This window comes from Lissotriton helveticus, chromosome 7 (assembly GCF_964261635.1).
Source record: "Lissotriton helveticus chromosome 7, aLisHel1.1, whole genome shotgun sequence".
NCBI lineage: Eukaryota > Metazoa > Chordata > Amphibia > Caudata > Salamandridae > Lissotriton > Lissotriton helveticus.
In genome coordinates, this window is record NC_136068.1 from 842,823,497 (window position 1) to 842,843,563 (window position 20,067).

At 44.9% G+C, this 20,067-nt stretch overlaps 1 protein-coding gene across 1 annotated transcript in view; it reads left to right on the plus strand.

Moving 5' to 3' along the window:
* Positions 1–20,067, plus strand: part of HSPA9 (heat shock protein family A (Hsp70) member 9) — a 360,992-nt gene that overhangs the window by 216,338 nt on the left and 124,587 nt on the right. Inside the window, exon 12 of the mRNA XM_078653348.1 lies at positions 2,677–2,781. Within this exon, the coding sequence (XP_078509474.1) occupies positions 2,677–2,781 (105 nt within the window). The remainder of the gene's footprint in view (positions 1–2,676; positions 2,782–20,067) is intronic.

The following is a 20,067-nucleotide window of genomic DNA, read 5'->3' on the forward strand; positions in this document are numbered from 1 at the left end:
CCAGCCAGTGGAACTACCAGTATTCTTTCCAAAGCCACAGACGGTAGCAGAAAGGGCTCTACATACACTAGATGTCAAAAGAGCCATTTTGTACTACATAGAAAGAACACAAAACTTCAGGAAAACTAAACAACTATTTGTAGCATTTTCCCCAACACATAAGGGCAATCCTATCTCTAAAGCAGGCATCGCTAGATGGATTGTAAGATGTATACAAATATGTTACATTAAAGCAAAGAGAACATTAACTGTTCCTCCTAGAGCTCATTCTACACGAAAACTAGGAGCATCTATGGCATTCTTAGGGAACATTCCCCTAGATGACATATGTAGAGCAGCAACTTGGTCTACACCACATACATTCACAAAGCACTACTGTGTTGATGTACAGGCTGCACAACAAGCCGGAGTGGGCCAAGCTGTATTAAAAACTCTATTTCAAACAGTTGCGACAGACACTGGTGACCACCGCTAGGGAGGTAACTGCTGTACAATCTATTCATAAATGTACCATCTGCAGCCCATATGCCTCGAACGGAATATGCTACTTACCAGTATGCATCTGTTCTTGGCATAGAGGGCTGCAGAGTGGTACATGCCCTCCCTGCCTCCCCGGAAACCTGTCTGTCCCAACATTATCTTATTTAGATACACTTACATGGGCATATCTTTATGTATTATACTACACTACTCCATCTAACCCTACTATGGCAAAACAATCTAAGGATGGAGCCGATGCCCATGCGCACTAACACCAAGAGGAGGAGTCATCTATGACGACAAAGACTTCTCCAGAAGAAAAACAAGTGCAATCATCCGAGCCCAACACCAGATGGCGATCTATTCATAAATGTACCACTCTGCAGCCCTCTATGCCAAGAACAGATGCATACTGGTAAGTAGCATATTCCATACTGGTAAGTAGCATTTTCCTTTTAGTGGCAGTAACGTCTGCCAGAAGGGTGAGCAAATTGCAGACTGTCATCCATGCCTCCTTACTGAGCCATCCTTCCTGATAAGTTAGTGTTTCGCACTAGGGCCTCTTTCTTTTCAAAACTGTGAACACCATTCCACGTAGGGCAATAAGTCAGCTTGCCCACTTTCTATGCTCCTCGGAACCCCTCTAAAGAGGAGGACTGATTCCACCATCTGGACCCAAGAGTGTTGTCATTCTTCCTTGACCACACTAAAGAGTTACTGGTGGATAACCAACTCTTCACGGGGCACTTTGGATCAAAGAAAGGTTGTGTGGTGCAGAAGAGAACTATCTCGTGATGGGTCGTCGTCTGCATTAAATTTTCTTGCCTAGGAACAGCCTCCTGAAGGCTTAATGGCTCATTCAATTAGAGTTAAGACTGCTACAACGGCATTGCAGTGTGGAGTTCCAGTCTGACATTTGTCTGGCAGAAACATGGACATCACTGCACATGTTTACTAAGCACTGCTGTCTGGATGGTCTAGTCCGCAAGGACTACCTTTTTGGCTGCTCTGTCCTTCAGGACTTTCTGGTCTAAACTTGTCCGCAGTCCCTCCTCCTGGAATGGTATTTCTTGGGTATGTATTCAAAGGGAAGGAATCTGCGATTAGATGTCTCTAGCAGATGGACAAGTTGGACCTTCGGTAACGTCTTATCTGGTAGAGACATGATCTAGCTGCAGATTCCTTACCGACCCACCCATCCTCCCCACATTGCGGACCGGTTTTTAAGGTCAGGGCTGATCCCTTTCAGGGCCCTAGTTGTTCGAAACAAACCAGTAAGTGCGCTTCTTGGCTCCGCTTTCCTGGCGTGGAAAGTCATGAACAGTAACTGACGTCAACGTGCAGAGGTGGCCCCTATATATATGACCCGGATCTCCCTTCCGGCACGGCCAAAGTCATGTGGAGCAGACAGACTCCACCTACTGGCTCGCAAGGGTATTGCACAAGCAAAAGTCTTCCAGATCCAACCTGACACCTGGGAAATTCTAGGGTAAGGAATCTGCGGCCAGATCAGGTAACTACCAGATATGGCGTTACCGAAGGGAAGTACCTTGTCCAACTAAAACAATGAAGATTGTTTTCATCCTATGTTGGTCCAGCGTAGTCCTTTACTTATGAATAGCTAATCTCTTGTAGTTGAGTCCGCTCAAGATGCTGATGGGCCATTGGTGATTTTATGCTTGTTTTCTTCTTTTTCTGAAAGTCCCTACAGGTTTTCACCTGTCTCAACATGTGGTTCTTCCAACTTTATTTCCTTACTCCTCCTCTTCATCATACTAGTCCTCTTCATCCGAGAAATCACTGCTTCTTGGTATGAAGTGGTGCTTGAAGTACTAGTTAGATCGCAAGCACCTGCCTTTTATTTCAGACTTGCTTGTCTCAATTGAAAGCAGAGAGTCTGTGCTGAAGTAGGCTTCCATACTGTTCCCCGGCATAAACTACAAAAACAAACTATTCTTTAACTGCATATGTTTTATAATATTATTTTTAACATTTTGCTTAGAACGCCAAACTGAATGGGGAAATAATTCACTGTGCCTGAAGCTGTGAAAGAAACTAATGATACGTCAAACAGTTTTTTTTAAACAAGAGATTCGTTTGTATTACATGAAATTAAGACTTAAAATGTATTGCTGGCTAAGGTGTACCTTTTATCATCAAGTAGGATTATACTTTTATTTTTTATTAATTGTATAGGTGTTTTCAACGGCAGCTGATGGACAGACTCAGGTTGAGATTAAGGTCTGTCAGGGAGAACGTGAAATGGCTGGTGACAACAACATTCTTGGACAGTTTACATTGGTAGGTGGAAACTGATTTGCATTGAAATATTCAATTCTGTTTTTTTACATTAACAAAATGGCAGATGTTCAGTGGGTGGCAAGACATACATTGCAATAACTTTATTTTGAAAATGAGAAACCGTATAAATCTTGCCACTCCTACACGTATGTTTTTACTACATAGATAATCTGCTTTCTTCTACTTATTTCTCACTGGACTAACAAATGTCACCATCTATTTATTCACATTTTGTTATTAATTTCTTCAACATAAACCAACCTCTGGATATACATCAGCAACGTGGTATGATACATTATGCTTTGGAGTAGTCTGTGGAGTTTCACAGATAAAGAGAAGCAGGCCCATAACACACTAGGGTGCGGAAGATTTAACAAGATGGTGGAGAGAGCACAATACTGGAGGATAACCTTTGGAGACTGAGGGCAAAATACATTTAACTGGGTGACAGTGGGGTGATGAGGGGGGTGTGCTTGGGATGGGGGTCAGAGGGCTGGCCTGAAATTGATGGATTACATATGCCTGGAAGTGGGTCATACATGAGAGGAAGTGTCCTTGTGCATTAAATGGCTAGGAGTGATGGGCCTGGCTAGACATTTATTACTGGGGTACTTAAGGGCAAAGAAGAGGGGTACTTCGGGAGGAGGCGGTGCATGGTCAGTCCCCGTTAATTGTGTCATCCGTTAGTCTCAGAGAGGTGCTATGGGGCGGCGGCTGAGGGAGACCCCTTGAATCCTCCCTATGCATCACCTTTGCCTCAGCCTCCGCCCAACGCGCAACCGTGGCTCTCCAGTGCACACCGATGGGGAGCGTTGCAATCTTCCATCACATAGTTACGTGGCGTTTTGCCAAGGCGAGGGCTACATCAGTAAAAATATTTGTCGTCCTATATTACTTGTGGCACATGTAGATATCCAGTGCTCCACTTTACAGGTGTCTAGGAAAAGGTGGCCTGTGGTGGAAGAGATAGTAGAAAATACCTTTTGCCAGTATTGGGTGAGAGGTTTGCAGTACCGTAGAACATGACTAAGGTCTTCCACAGGTAGCTAGACAACGGGCATGTGGAACTGATGAGAGAATAAGGTAGAATCTCTGAGGCTAGATACGTGCCCTGCACAACATGCAAAATTAAATGAGTTGTAATTTGGCATTACAGGAGATTTTATGCAGGCATGTTAGAGCTCTCAACCATTCTTCATATAGGGCCTAACCAAATTCTGCCTCCCAGGTGTTGCAGAGTGGCTGCAGGGGGAATTGGGGGTGTGTAACCATGGACCTCGTGAACCAAGTAATTAACCTCCTGACATTACCTAGGATATGTAGGTTACCTATTAAGGCGTTTGGAGGCTGTTCGGAGCTATCAACCTGCCACTGGTCTCTCCGGAGGTCACTGAGGTCATAGCTCAGGAACTGCTCCACCAGTGCCTTAGAGGGTACAAGTTGGCTGTTTGTGTATAAAGAGTTGATAAGTTAGCCTGGTCCCAAGCTCAGATGTCCTGCAACAAAAGAGACCTTAGTCCACAAAGGAGGTCCAGTAAGGGGAATCCGGTGGTAATAGGGGGGGCATGGGTAAGCTCGCAATCCCTCTGGAGACAGTGGTGTACCACCTGTACCAGCCACGGGTACATAGAATTACTATCTAGAGCTGCAGAGTATCATGGGGTACAATTACATAAAGAATCCCTAGAAGAGGACTTTCTATTTGAAACCCTTAGTAGCTCACAAAGGTCCACTCTCACTCTCCATATGCTCAAAGGAATGATGAGACATGCAGACGATATATTCAAAGACCAAGTCCAGTTTTTATTAAAGGTCAGTTACCACTGGACTCTTTAGTAGTCTCTACTGCCTGTAAACGGGCAGATTCACAAACAAACTTCAGGGGACGTCCCCCCTCCAGACAAAGAGTCCAAACTGATATACTCTGATAAAAGGGTAGCCTCCTTAGCAGCAAATCACTGGCGTATTGCCAACACACAGGCCCTTCTAGCCAGGTATGATAGGGCCCACTGGAACAAGATGGAGCAATTGCTTAAATTTCTACCAGATGAGCAGAAGTCTAAAGCTCAAGACCTAGTACAATAAGGAAATCTCATCTCAAATTCATCAATTAGGTGTGCTTTAGATGCTGCTGACACTGCAGCTAGAGCAATCAATACTAGTGTATTAAGGAGGCATGCACGATTAAGGATCTCCAGATTGAAACCTGGAGTCCAGCAATCCATTTTGAATACACCATTTGATAAACAGCATCTCTTTGGACCTGAAGTAGAAATGTCCTTTAAAAAGATAGAAAAGGATACGGAAGTGGCTAAAGCAATGGGAGCCCTACAGTCTCCTGATCGTGGCTCCTTTCGTTGCTCATTCTATCGTGGGGGTCCAAGACCATCTCTTCTGACACTACTGCTGCATCCTACAAGGGCAACAATCGATCCTCCACCAGAGGCTTCTTTAGAGGGGGGTACAGAGGTAACAATGGCAAGGGTAGAGTTAGAGGTTCTACAACACGTACCTCCCCCCTCCTAACAAACAGTGACATGCCTACGCTTCCCCACGATAATTTAACACCTGTCTGGGATGTCTTACAATTCCTCCCCATCTGGCAGTCGATAACTACAGACAAATAGGTGCTAGGAATTATCCAACGTTATTGCCTGGAGATTACCAACAATCCTCCAAACATTCCACCACGTTCTCACAAAATGTCACCAGAACATTTATGTCTACTTAAGAAAGAGGTCCAGTCTCTCCTCTCCAAAGGAGCCATAGAACCTGTGCCGTTACAACATCGAGGAAACGGTGTGTACTCCCTGTACTTTCTCATCCACAAAAAGGACACCTTCCTGAGACCTATTCTAGACCTCAGAGACCTAAACCTCTACATACTGTCAGAGCATTTTCACATGGGAACACTTCAACAAGGGCTCCAACTTTTACAACAGGGTGATTTTATGTCTACTCTAGACTTAAAAGACCCTTATTTCCACATTCCAATTCATCCCGCTCACTAGCGGGTCAACATTTACCAATTCAAAGTACTCCCCTTTGGAGTCACCGCTGCACCCAGGGTATTTACCAAATGTCTGGCAGCATATCTAAGAAAGAAAATTAAGGAGGCCCCCTTACTGGACAAATATGGGACAAGGGGAAAGATGCTAAAATAATCAAAGAGTGTCCCTATAGCATATGTCTAATGGACGATTGTTGTAGTCCAGAAGAATATATGCGTCCACAATTGGACTTATGAACACACCTAACCTTTAAGTTTATCTGATAACCACAAAAACCATAGAACCCACAAGATTATAGTTAAAACATATACATGTGTTCGAGGCATATGGGCTGCAGATGGTACATTTATGAATAGATCGCCATCTGGTGTTGGGCTCGGATGATTGCATTTTTTTTCTCTTGGAGAAGTCTTTTGTCGAGACTGGTGACTCCTCCTTTGGGTGCTAGTGCGCATGGGCATTGGCTCCATCCTTAGATTGTTTTTTTCGGCCATCGGGTTCGGATGAGGATCAAAGCGCTCCGGATCGACTTCGAGAAAGTGATATTTCGGCGCGTATTTCCTTTCCAATTCGACTGTATTGTTATCGAACGCGAGTTCTTTTCCATTCCGACGCGTTTCGACGTCAACAATAAACATTTTCGACTTCTACGTCGACGAGACCGGGAGGCCTTTCTCGACGTAGTCCAGCCCGGAGTCCATGGAAAGGACTCCATTTAAGAGATGTCCAACATGTGGTGCTAAGTTCCCACACAAGGACCTACACGAGGTGTGCAATCTTTGCCTATCACCTGAACACGAATCCAGGGACTGTGAAGCCTGCGCAGCATTCTCCTCCAAGTCGACGATTAGAAATCGTCGAGCCCGAAGACACGAGGTATCGAGAATGCAGTCGGAGGCAATCCCGGAGCTGTTCGAGGCCCAGCACCCCGAAGATGAGGAGTCTGGGTCGGAAGTGGACGAGTCTGATGTCGAAGAAATAGACGCTCAACAAACCGTGAGTGACGACGTCCCCTTACCGAAAACCGACCCCGTTTGGTGTCGACCCCGCCTTCGAGCCCGGTCAGACTACTGAAGAAAGTTTCCGACGCCCCGCCTTCGGGCCCGGCAACGAAACCGAAACACTCGGCCTCCCACCATGTCGGATCCGAGAAACGGTCGACATCGACACCGAAGCTCCATATAAAGGAAAGCTCGCAGTCGAAACATTCCATGTCGAAACCGAAACATGGTTCGACGTCGAAGACTTACTCGGCACCGAAAAAATCAGAATCTAGCAAATTCTCGGTGCCGAAAACACAGAACATTGACGGTCAGAAGCAAAGGGACCTTTTGGAACCAAAAACTTTGTTACCGACACAGGAGCATCAGACAGATCCAAAACAAAAGACTTTGTTTATCGATCCGCAAACTGGCAAAGTGGTGACAAAATTACCTAAAAAGAGGAAGAATTAACAGCTGGACGACAAAGCTCTTCCTCCTAAAAAGAGAACAATGGGGACAAATACAACTCCTCCCCTTTCTCCTCAACCTAGAGACACACCCTCTTCTCCTATTCCTCACACTATGCCAGCTATTCCTCCACATTCTACACCAAGACCATCTACACCTCAAACAGATGTAGAAAGTGATACAGGGGAGGGAGAACTTCATGGGGATGACGACACTGCCCCAGATGAAGCAGACCCATGGGAGAATTATAATGCAGGGTCAGATGATGATAATGACCCAGAATTATACCCCTCAAAACCTTCACCACCCGATGATAATACAGGTTTTGCACAGCTGATTAATAGGGTAGCAAAATACCATAAGGTAGACTTACACACAGAACCTCAAATAGAGGATTTCCTTTTAGAAACACTACCTGCTGCACAAAGATCAGGAACACTACCTATGCTGAAGGGTCTTCTCAATCACACAGCAGAAATAGTTAAAGACCCTGTGAGGGCTAGGGTATTAAACCTAAGAATTGATAAAAAAAAATATAAGGCAGCCCCAAAAGACCCAATATTTATCAAAAGACTGGTACCTCTGGACTCGCTTGTAGTCACAAACGCTCGTAAAAGAGCAAACTCATTATCTACAGGAGAGACTCCTCCTCCTGATAAGGAGTCCACGTTAATAGATGCATCTGGTAAGAGTAGCATCCCAAGCAGCAAACAGCTGGTGCATAGCTAATACACAAGCGCTACTTGCACGCTATGATAGAGCTCATTATGATGAGTTAGAGAAACTCATTACACATCTCCCTAAGGAATATCAAAAAAGGGCAGACCAGCTCATACTAGAAGGGAAGATAATAACTAACACTTCCATTAAGTGCGCCTTAGACGCAGCAGACACTGCAGCAAGATCCATCAACACCAGTATCATGTTAAGAAGACATGCATGGCTTAGAGTCTCAGGGTTCAAACAAGAAGTACAAACATCCTTATTGAACCAACCCTTTGATGAAAAAACACTTTTCGGCTCCGGTACAGATGAGACTTTAGAAAAGATGAAAAAACACAAACGGCTAAATCAATGGGAGCATTACAACAGCCAACTCAAAGGGGTTCCTTTCGTAGGTCCACCTATAGAGGAGGGTTAAAGAATACAGGCACAAGCCAGCAATCTACATCTTTTACACCAACATCACCCAGAGGTAATTCCAGAGGCAGTTACAGAGGTAACAAGGGTAGAGGTCGCGGAAATAACAACAACCGCAACTCCCCAACCCCAAAACAGTGACTTCATACAGCTCCCCCCAGACCATATAACACCGCTCGGGGGACGTCTATCACAGTTCCTACCTGTCTGGGAAAACATCACATCAGACAGGTGGGTGAGACAAATTATCCAACATGGTTATTGCCTAGAACTCATAGCTACCCCACCAAATATCCCCCCCAGACAGCGTCCAATGAGTCCAGATCATCTAGCATTGTTAAAGCAGGAAGTACTATCACTGCTACAAAAGCATTGTATAGAGAAGGTTCCAAAACATCAACAAGGGACAGGAGTATACGCTCTATACTTCCTAATTCCCAAAAAAGACGGGTCTCTAAGGCCAATTTTAGACCTCGGACCTCTCAATGCATACATAAATTCGTAACATTTCCACATGGTCACGCTCCAACAAGTACTTCCTTTACTGAAGAAAGGGGACTTTCTTTCTACACTGGATCTAAAAGATGCTTATTTTCACATCCCAATTCACAAAGCCCACAGAAAATACCTCGGGTTTGTAGTGGAAGGACAACATTATCAGTTCAAAGTCCTTCCGTTTGGGGTCACTACAGCACCAAGGGTGTTCACAAAATGCCTAGCAGTAGTTGCAGCACACCTAAGACGACAACAAATACATTTCTTCCCTTACTTGGACGATTGGCTAATAAAAGCCAAGTCACAAGAGGAATGTCTTCAAAACACACAAAAGACAATTCAATTGCTGCATCAGCTAGGATTTACGGTGAATTACACAAAATCCCACCTGCAACCAAACAAAGTTCAGCAATATCTAGGGACTACTATAGACACAGAAAAAGCCAAAGTATACCCCAATCCAATCAGGATCCAAACAATGATCACGTTGATCCAAAAATTTCAACCACAACACTCACTAACAGCTCGAGTGTTCATGCAGCTATTAGGGATGATGTCCTCCTGCATACTGCTAATACCATATGCCAGACTACAAATGCGTCCACTGCAAGAATGTCTAGCAACACAGTGGAATCAGGCTCAAGGTCAGATTACAGATCTGGTGTTGGTAGACGACCGCACACATCGCTCTCTGAAGTGGTGGAACACAACGAACATTTCAAAGGGGCGGTCGTTCCTAGAACCGATTCCACAAGTGATACTAACAGCGGATGCATCGCTCACCGGATGGGGAGCACATATGGAGAAATATACAGTGCAGGGAAGATGGAGTGTACAGCAAAAAAGACTGCACATCAATTATCTAGAACTACTAGCAGTGTTTCTAGCATTAAAAGCCTTTCAAATGCAGATTCTCAACAAAGCAGTCCTGATGAAAACAGACAACATGACTGCAATGTATTATATTCAAAAACAGGGGGGGACACACTCTCTCCAACTATCCAGACTAGCGCAGGACATTTGGAGAGGGGCCATTCCTCAAAAGATCTATCTGTTAGCCGAACACCTACCAGGAGTTAGAAATCAGATAGCAGACATCTTAAGCAGAGAGTCAGAACAAGTACACGAATGGGAACTGCACAACCAAATACTGCAGCTATTCTTCCAAAGATGGGGACAACCAGAGATAGATCTTTGCCACTCATCAGAACGCAAAATGCCAAACCTTCGCATCCAGGTACCCACACCACCTGTCCCAGGCAATGCGTTATGGATAAATTGGTCCAACAAATTTGCTTACGCTTTTCCCCCCTCTCCCACTAATCCCATTGGTAGTTCGAAAAGTGCAACAACATTCAATGACAATGATACTAGTAGCACCCACGTGGGCACGACAGCCGTGGTTCACCACCCTACTGCAACTCTCATTGGTGCCACATCAAAAGTTAAGAATATTACCCATGCACCTTACACAGAACCATGGAGAAATAATGCACCCAGATCCCAAACAATTGAACCTAGCGATCTGGCTCCTGAGGTCATAGAATTTGGATACTTAGATTTACCTCCAAACTGTATGGAAATCATTAAGCAAGCAAGACGTCCTACCACCAGAGCATGCTATGCAGCAAAGTGGAAAAGGTTTGCCGTATACTGTAACAGTAACAACATCAACCCTCTGGACGCATCCACTAAAGAGATTATTTGCTATTTACTACACCTGCAGCAATGTAACCTTGCTTACACCTCTATTAGAGTACATCTTGCAGCTATAGCAGCATACCTGCAAAACAGGCAACATCTTTCCCTGTTAAAAGTGCCAGCAATAAAAGCTTTCATGGAAGGCCTCAAGAGTCATTCCACCAAGACTACCGCCTTCCCCAGTCTGGAATCTCAACATAGTACTTACCAGACTAATGGGACCACCTTTCGAACCTATGCATAGGTGTGAAATACAATTCCTCACATGGAAGGTGGCTTTTCTTATAGCTATTACTTCACTCAGAAGAGTAAGTGAATTGCAAGCATTTACAATACAAGAACCATTCCTACAGTTACACCAAAATAAAGTGGTTCTCAGAACAAACCCTAAATTCTTGCCTAAAGTAATTTCAGCATTCCACATCAATCAGCCAGTGGAACTACCAGTCTTCTTTCCAAAACCACAGATGGTAGCAGAAAGGGCCCTACATACATTAGATGTCAAAAGGGCAATATTGTACTACATAGAAAGAAAACAAACTTTCAGAAAAACAAAACCACTATTTGTAGCGTTTTCTCCTACACATAAGGGCAATCCTATCTCTAAAGCAGGCATTGCCAGGTGGATTGTAAAATGTATACAAATATGTTACTTAAAAGCAAAAAGGACATTAACTGTTCCTCCTAGAGCTCACTCTACACGTAAACAGGAGCATCTATGGCATTTTTAGGAAACATTCCTCTAGATGACGTATGCAAAGCTGCTACCTGGGTTACACCGCATACCTTCACAAAACACTACTGTGTCGATGTGCAGGCAACACAACAGGCTAGAGTGGGACAAGCTGTACTAAAAACTTTATTTCAGACTGTTGCAACAGACACTGGTGACCACTGCTAGGGAGATAACTGCTGTATAGTCTATTCATAAATGTACCATCTGCAGCCCATATGCCTCAAACGGAATATGCTACTTACCAGTATGCATCTGTTCTTGGCATAGAGGGCTGCAGAGTGGTACATGCCCTCCCAACCTCCCCGGAAACCTGTGTCTGTTCCAACACTATCTTATTTAGATACACTTACATGGGCATTTCTATCTGTATTCTATCATACTACTCCATCTAACCCTACTATGGCAAAACAATCTAAGGATGGAGCCGATGCCCATGCGCACTAGCACCCAAAGGAGGAGTCACCAGTCTCATGACGACAAAAGACTTCTCCAAGAGAAAAACAAGTGCAATCATCCGAGACCAACACCAGATGGCGATCTATTCATAAATGTACCACTCTGCAGCCCTCTATGCCAAGAACAGATGCATACTGGTAAGTAGCATATTCCTTATTCTGCATAGTATAATTGTATATATACACAAAAACATTTACATATATCAATAAAAAATCAATACATCATAAAATTCATAAAGAAATTTAAAAAAAAAGGTTTACACATCAATGTATTTAAAATTGTTCAAGAGAACAAATGTCGACGCAGCGTTTCGGTGTTGGTAATAGGCACCTTCTTCAGGACTGTTTCTCTTAAATAAAAATGCTCTGGATTTACTCAGTCAACTTGCAAGGTTGTGTCCTCATATGGCATTGCGACACTGCTCAAGTACTCGTACCAATACTCCTGTGTAGTACTATTCATGCAGTTTCTGTTCAAATTTTCAAAGAAGTCCACCCTGCCTGGGGGGAGCCACCGATCTTAATTCAGGTGTTTAATATCACCTATCTCCTGCATAGTCAAGAATCGCTGTAGCCGGGTCTGTAATACTGTGTTCCACGGCACTCTTAAACTCCGGGGGTGACCTCCGGTTTAAAGGCGATCTGTAAACTGATAAAAAATCGTCGGTATCCCTGCTCCTCCACAGGCAGCGCGTATGGGGTTCTACTCTCGCGCTGCCTGTGGAGGAGCAGGGATACCGACGATACCTGGCTGAAGACGGCTGATAGCCAGAAACCGGTCCTAGGATGCTTGATTCCGGTCCAGGAAAGACATGGTTTGGCAGTTCGGGCTGGACTGTTCCCATGAGGCACAGGGTCAAGGCTGATTTGCATATGGCCATGTCTGAAATGGGGTGGTGTGGAGCGCAAGGCCCAGATCTCTGTACTGGGGTGAATGTATGACATTGTTCTGCATTCTGTCCATCAATTGTTGTTTTTGCAATTCGCAGTATTGGCAGCACACCTCAGAAGGCAACACATCCATGTGTTCCCCTACCTCGACGATTGGCTCATAAATGCCAATTCGTACGTACAGTGTGCCAGCCATACTTCACAGACGATCCAGCTACTGCACAATCTAGGATTTTCAATAAATTACCCAAAATCACATCTGAAACCCTCCCACATACAGCAATATCTGGGAGAAACAATAGACACCTTCGTAGCAAAGGCATATTCAAATCCAGCCAGAATAGCCAACATACAATCTCTCATTCAAAAATTCCAGCCACAACACTCCCAGCCAGCTCGAGTGTTCATGCAGCTTATAGGCATGATGGCCTCCTGCATATTCATTGTCCCTCATACTCTGCTTCAAATGCGCCCCTTACAGGAATGCCTAGCACGCCAGTGGAACCAAGCTCAAGGACAACTAAAAGACCTAGTGTTGGTAGACAGTCGCACTTACCGCTCTCTGCAGTGGTGGAACACACAAAACCTTTCCAGGGGGCGACTGTTCCAAGAGCCGGTTCCACAGGTAGTATTAACAGCGGACACATCACTGACAGGTTGGGGAGCCCATCTCCTTCAATATACAGTCCAAGGTCTCTGGACAGTCAAACAAAAGACTCTACATATAAACCACTTAGAGTTACTGGCAATATTCCTGGCAATGAGAGCTTTTCAGAAATACTTGTACAACAAGACTGTGTTGATCCGGACGGACAACATGACAGCCATGTACTACATCCAGAAACAGGGTGGCACACACTCTTTGCAACTATCTCACCTAGCACAGAGCATATGGAAGTGGGCTATTCCTCAAAACATTTATCTCCTGGCAGAACACCTCCCAGGGACAGACGACCAGATAGAAGACCTACTAAGCCGACAGTCAGCAAATACACGAATGGGAGATTCATCCTCAAGTTCTCCAACCATTCTTCCAAAAGTGGGGACATCCAGACATAGATCTGTTTGCCACAAACGAGAACTCAAAATGCCCGTTCTTCGCCGCCAGGTTCCCACACCCGTTGTCACAAGGCAATGCGATATGGATGAACTGGTCAGGCAGATTTGCGTACGCTTTTCCACCAACCCCAATGATTCCATTAGTGGCACCCAAGCTAAGGCAACAGTCACTCACAATGATCCTGGTTGCTCCCACTTGGGCAAGACAGCCATGGTACACAACGCTCCTAGAACTCTCAGTAGTTACTCACCAAAGACTGTGCCTCTCGCCACAACTGCTAACGCAGAACCATGGAGAAATCAGGCACCCAGATCCCAATCAGATGAACCTAGCGATCTGGCTCCTGAAGTCTTAGAGTTTGGATATCTTAATTTGCCTCCAGATTGTATGAACATTATCAAAGAAGCAAGGCGTCCCACTACCAGAGCATGTTACGCAGCTAAATGGAAAAGATTTGTTATTTACTGTAATAATAATCAAATCAATCCTTTGGATGCCTCCATCCAAAATGTAATCTGTTACTTGCTGCACCTTCAAAGATGTAACCTAGCATACTCATCCATAAGGCTACACCTCGCTGCTATAGCCGCATATCTTCAAAACAAACAACACGTGTCCCTATTCAGAATCCCACCTATCAAAGCTTTTATGGAAGGACTCAAAAGAATTATCCCTCCAAAGCATCCACCTTCTCCAGTCTGGAACTTAAACATAGTACTTACCAGACTCATGGGACCTCCCTTTGAATCACTTCATTCATGTGAACTACAATTCTTAACATGGAAGGTGGCATTTTTTAATTGCTATTACCTCCCTCAGGCAAGTGAGTGAGCTACAGGCACTAACCATTCAGGAACCATTCAGGCAAATTAACCACAATATAGTAGTGCTGCGTACAAACCCAACATTTATGCCAAAAGTTATATCCACTTTTCACATCAATGAGTTTTCTTTCAAAACCCGCAATCTATAGCTGAAAGAGCCCTACACACACTAGACGTTAGAGCTCTCTTCTATTACGTTGACAGAACAAAATCATTCAGGAAGACAAAGCAACTATTAGTCGCTTTTTCACCACAACATAAGGGCAATCCGATTTCCAAAGCAGGAATAGCCAGATGGATAGTTAAATGCATTCAAATATGCTATCAAAAAGCAAAGCCCACTTTAACAATTCCCCCTAAAGCACACTCGAGTAAAATAGGGGCATCCATGGCTTTCCTAGGAAATATTCCCTTAGAAGACATATGTAGGGCAGCTACATGGTCTACCATACACACTTTCACAAAACAGTACTGTGTTGTCGTGTAAGCCAAACAACCAGCTGCTGTAAGCCAGGCTGTCCTTAAAACTCTATTTCAAACCACTGCAGCTGATACAGGCAACCACCGCTAGAGGAGAAACTGCTATACAGTCTATGCTAAGATATGAATTCAGCAGCCCACATGCCTCCAACGGAAAATGCTACTTACCAGTATGCATCTGTTCTTGGCATGTAGAGCTGCTGACATTCATATCGCCCACCCTCCTCCCCGGTGCCTGTCACAGCTGCATGGTTATCTTCTTTACATACATTTACATGGTCATCTCTTACTTTACTATACTCCATCTTTGCCACAATGGCGAAAAACAATCTGAGGATGGAGAAGATGCCCATGCGCACTGTAGTCCAGGGGAGGGGTCACCTATCTTGTGATACTTCGAAGACTCTTCCAAGACAACAAGATGCAAACATCCGGACCAACACTAGGCGGCGATCTATGCTAAGAAATAAATGTTAGCAGCCCTACATGCCAAGAACAGATGCATACTGGTAAGTAGCATTTTCCTTTCAGTGTAGCCATTATGGGGCCGTGGAGTTCGTAATGACAAACTCTCAGCACCATGTACTCTTAATGGTCGCACTGCACTTACAATGTCTAAGAATGGACTTAGACACTGTAGGGGTACTGGGCTCATGCACCTGTACCCTCACCACTGGTATGGTGCACCCAGCTATAGAGGTGACTGACCTATGCCGGGGCAGTGGGTTGTAGGCAGGGCACACAGATGTGTGCCATTTCGACTCTTCACTGTGTTCTGCACCAAACAGGCAGCCTGCAAAGGCAGTGGTGTGTGTGTAAAGGTACAGGGTCTGTAAGGGTCGCACAATTAATGCTGCAGCCCTAGAGGTCTTCCCTGGTCACAGTGCCCTGGGTACCTGTAGTACCATTTACCAGGGGCTGACCTGTGGCAAGAGATGCCAATTGGGTTAGTTTTATGGAAGAACACAGGCCCTGGGAACCTGATTGGCAGGGACCCAGGGTACATCAAGCCAAAATGCATCAGTAGTCTAGCAAAAAGGGGGTGGGGTTGGGGGGGTTACTGCAACAGAAACCCACTATCCTACATTCACCAACTGGGGTTTACAGTAAATGTGTTAGTCTCATCTACAGCCTTCCAACACACCAACTTATCTGGGAGCCACAATAGATGCTCAAAGCTCTAGCATCTCCCAAATCAGCCAGGATTCACAATATTCAGTCCATTCTCACTCAATTTCAGCCCAACCAGTCATTACCAGGGAAAGTATTCATGCAACTGCTAGGAATGATGGCATCTTGCATTTAAATTGTTCCCGCAAGACTTCACATGCGTCCCCTTCAAGAATGCTTAGCAAGTCAGGGGAACCAATCGCTGGGTCAGTTGACCAATCTAGTGTTGGTAGATGGCCGCACTCATCGCTCTCTGCTGTGGTGGAACCTACAAAATGTATCTTAAGGGCTCCCCAATCTCGACCCTGTTCCACAGACCGTGCTAATAGCAGAAGTATTGCTCAATGGTTGGGGCTCTCGCCTACAAACTCTCACAATCTAGGGACTGTGAACTCTGAAGTACTAGAGCCTCCACATCAATCACCTAGAGCTACTAGCAGTGTTTATAGTGCTCAAAGCCTCTCAAACTCACCTAATAGGCAAAACTGTCCTAGTCCGCACAAACATAACCGCTATATAATATATACAAAAAAAACAGGGGGGGTGAAGGGGGGGGACACTCTCTCCAACTGTAACGCCAAGCACTAGCCATTTGGAAATAGGCCATACATCACAAAATCTTTGTCCTACCGGAACATCTTCAAGGAGTACACAATCAAATTGCAGACCTTCTCAGCAGACAGAGACCGCAAATCCATGAGTGGGAACTTCATCCCCAGATTCTTCTTCCCTACTTTCAGAAATGGGGATTTCCTCACATAGACCTGTTCGCCACAGCTCAAAATGCCCAAGCTTCGCCTCCAGGTACCAACACCCGCTCTCCCAAGACAATGCCCTATGGATGAACTGGTCAGGGATATTTTCCTACGCTTTCCCGCCTCTCCCACTCATTCCACTGGTAGTTTGGAAGCTTTGAAATATCCCTCACACTAATTCTCATAGCTCCCACATGAGCACGTCAACCCTCGTTTACCACGCTGCAAGAGTTCTCAATAGTCCCACACCATAAGCTGCATCTCAACTCCAGTCTCCTCACTCAGAGCCATTGAGGAATTAGACATCCAAATACCAATTAACTCAACCGGTCGATTTGGCTTCTAAAGTCAGAGTTTGGTTATTTACAGTTACCACCAGACTATGAATATCCTAAAAGAAGCTAGGAAACCTACTACTAGAGCATGTTATGCAGCAAAGTGGAAAAGATTTGTTATATACTGTAACAATGTCCATGCCCTTGATGCTTCAGTGCAAAACATCATCTGTCATCTTTTACACTTACAGCAATCTGGATTGGCCTACACATCCATTTGATTGCATTTAGTAGCAGTAGCTGCATACTTACAAAACAGAAAGGACTTATCTTTATTCATGGTACCAGTGATTATAGCTTTTATGGAAGGACTAAAAAGAGTAATACCACCAAGAGCACCGCCTGTTCCAGTATGGAACTTGAACATAGTCCTAATGTGTACACCTTTTGAACCAATGCACAAGTGTCAACTACAATTTCTCTCATGGAAAGTTGCTTTCCTTATCGCAATCACTTCCTTAAGGAGAGTTGGTGAACTCCAGGCTCTAACTTTACAAGAGCCTTTCTTTAAACGTCACCAAGACAAAGTGGTTCTTCGAAACAAATCCCAAATTTCTTCCTAAAGTAGTTTCTGCTTTTCACATCAATCTATCAGTTGAGTTACCCGTGTTCTTTCCTCAACCTGATTCTGTAGCGGAACGAGCTCTACAGACACTAGATGTTAAAAGAGCTCTACTATATTACGTGAAAAGAACAAAAGACTTAGTTGCGCGTTCACCACCACACATAAATAATCACATTTCTAAATACGGTATTGCAAGATAGACCATGAAATGTATCCAAACGTGATGTGAAAGCGAAAAGGACCTTGACAATACCCCCTAGAGCGCATTCCACTTGCAAAATAGGGGTTACTATGGCCTTCTTGGGGAATATTCCCCTAGCTGACATCTGTAAGGCAGCAACATGGTCTACACTGCACACATTCACCAAACACTATTGTGTAGCTGTGTTAGCGAGGCAACAAGCTAATGGAGGCCAGGCAGTACTTAAAACACTTTTTCAAACCGCTGCAACAGCTACAGGTTAGCCAATGCTTTGGGAGTTGCTGCTGTATAGTCTATTGCAAAGCATGTGATCTACAACTCGCATGCTTCGAACGGTTAATGTTACTTACCCAGTAAGCATCTGTTCTTTGCAAGTAGAGCTGTAAATGTACATGCCTGCACCCGCTTCCCCAGGCACCAATACCTGTTGCAGTGTTTTCCTACTTTACATACATACGCATGGACATCTCTAATCTACCTTTACTAACTCCATTCTCACCATCTGGGGGAAAACAATCGTAACAATAGAGTCGATGCCCATGCGCACTATCACTGAAAGGAGGAGTCACCTACCTCGTGACTAGAAAGACTTCCTCGAAGGAAAATAAAATTGCAAACATCCAGACCCAACACTAGATGGCAGGAGTATGAAAAGCATGTGAATCTGCAGCTCTACACGCCAAGAACAGATACTTACTGTGTAAGTAACTTTATCCTTCTAGAACCAAGCCAAGCCAGGCCTGGTACGGTGTGATAGTACTTTGCAAGAATAATGCAGAGGAATACAATTGAATGCAGTTGAATGCACTTGGTTTGGTTACTGGTAAGTCATTTGTTCATCAACGGTTGAAATTAATTTTTAGTTACTCTGCAATTTTTAGGTTACGTTTTAAGTTACTTTTTCTGTTCAGTGTGATATGCCTAGATATCAGACTGGGACATTTCCCAGAAAGGTATGTCAGTTAGTTTTCACAAAAAACACAATTTCTTACGTTTCCATACAAACACCCTCAATACTTGGAGGTTTTTCATAGGAAATCAGTCAATGCATTCCTATGGAGAGAAATTAGGTGATTAGTTTGCAGCTAAGTAAACGGTCTTTGGGGTTGAGTTTCTGAGGTTAGAACCAGGGTTCCCCCAGGGGCGAGGATGCACTCAAAAAGCACCCTCAGCAGCACTAGGGTGGCCGGGTGCAGAGTGCTGAGCCCCAATGTTATCCAATTGGGGTAGGGGCCTCCAGTTGGTGGCTGCTCACGGGCAGGCCACTTGGATTTGGGTTTAGATCAGGGCAAATGTGGATCCGAGTTAGCACACAAAGTGCACCCACAGCAGCACAGGACCGGCAGGGTGCTGTTTCGGCGTTGGGTGCCCTGTTTTCAATGGGAGTTGCCGGTTTTGGATTTTGGCTGCAGGTTCGGACCAGGAAGTCTTCCGGGAGGAACCAACCGCTGGGCAGGTAAGTTGGAGGGCTCAGGGACCTATGTGCACCTCAGGTCCTCTTCTCCAGAGTGGAGGGCGGCCGGATGCAGGAGTGCCTTTTGAGGTCTGATTTCACCTTACCGGGTCACTCCCGGTGGGGGGTCTCTGTGCAGAGGCTGCAGGTGAAGTTGGGGAGTGCTGGATGTGTCAACCCATGGTGTACTCTGACTCTAGAGCGCTGGGGAACCTTGCTGAGACTGGTGGGCCACTCTGACTCGGGCCGGAGGCATCTGGTGCAGTGGTGGTTCCAGGCATCTCATTTTTTTGTCCTCAGCAGATCTGAGTCTTTCTTTGGAGATTCTTTTTAACAGAGCTGATGTTCACTGAAGATCCAGACTTTGTTGAAGGCTTTCAGTCCTCCCAGGGGTTCTGGAGATCATTGGTTACAAGACAAGGTGACTTATAGCTCAAGATCTCTAGAAACGGCAGACATGATGGTAGGGCTGGGGCCAAGTCAGTTTTCTGCAGTCTCCTCTGCTGGGCGCCTTCTTTTGTCCTTCGTAGGTTGCGGGAATCTGCCGTCTTGGTTCAGGTCT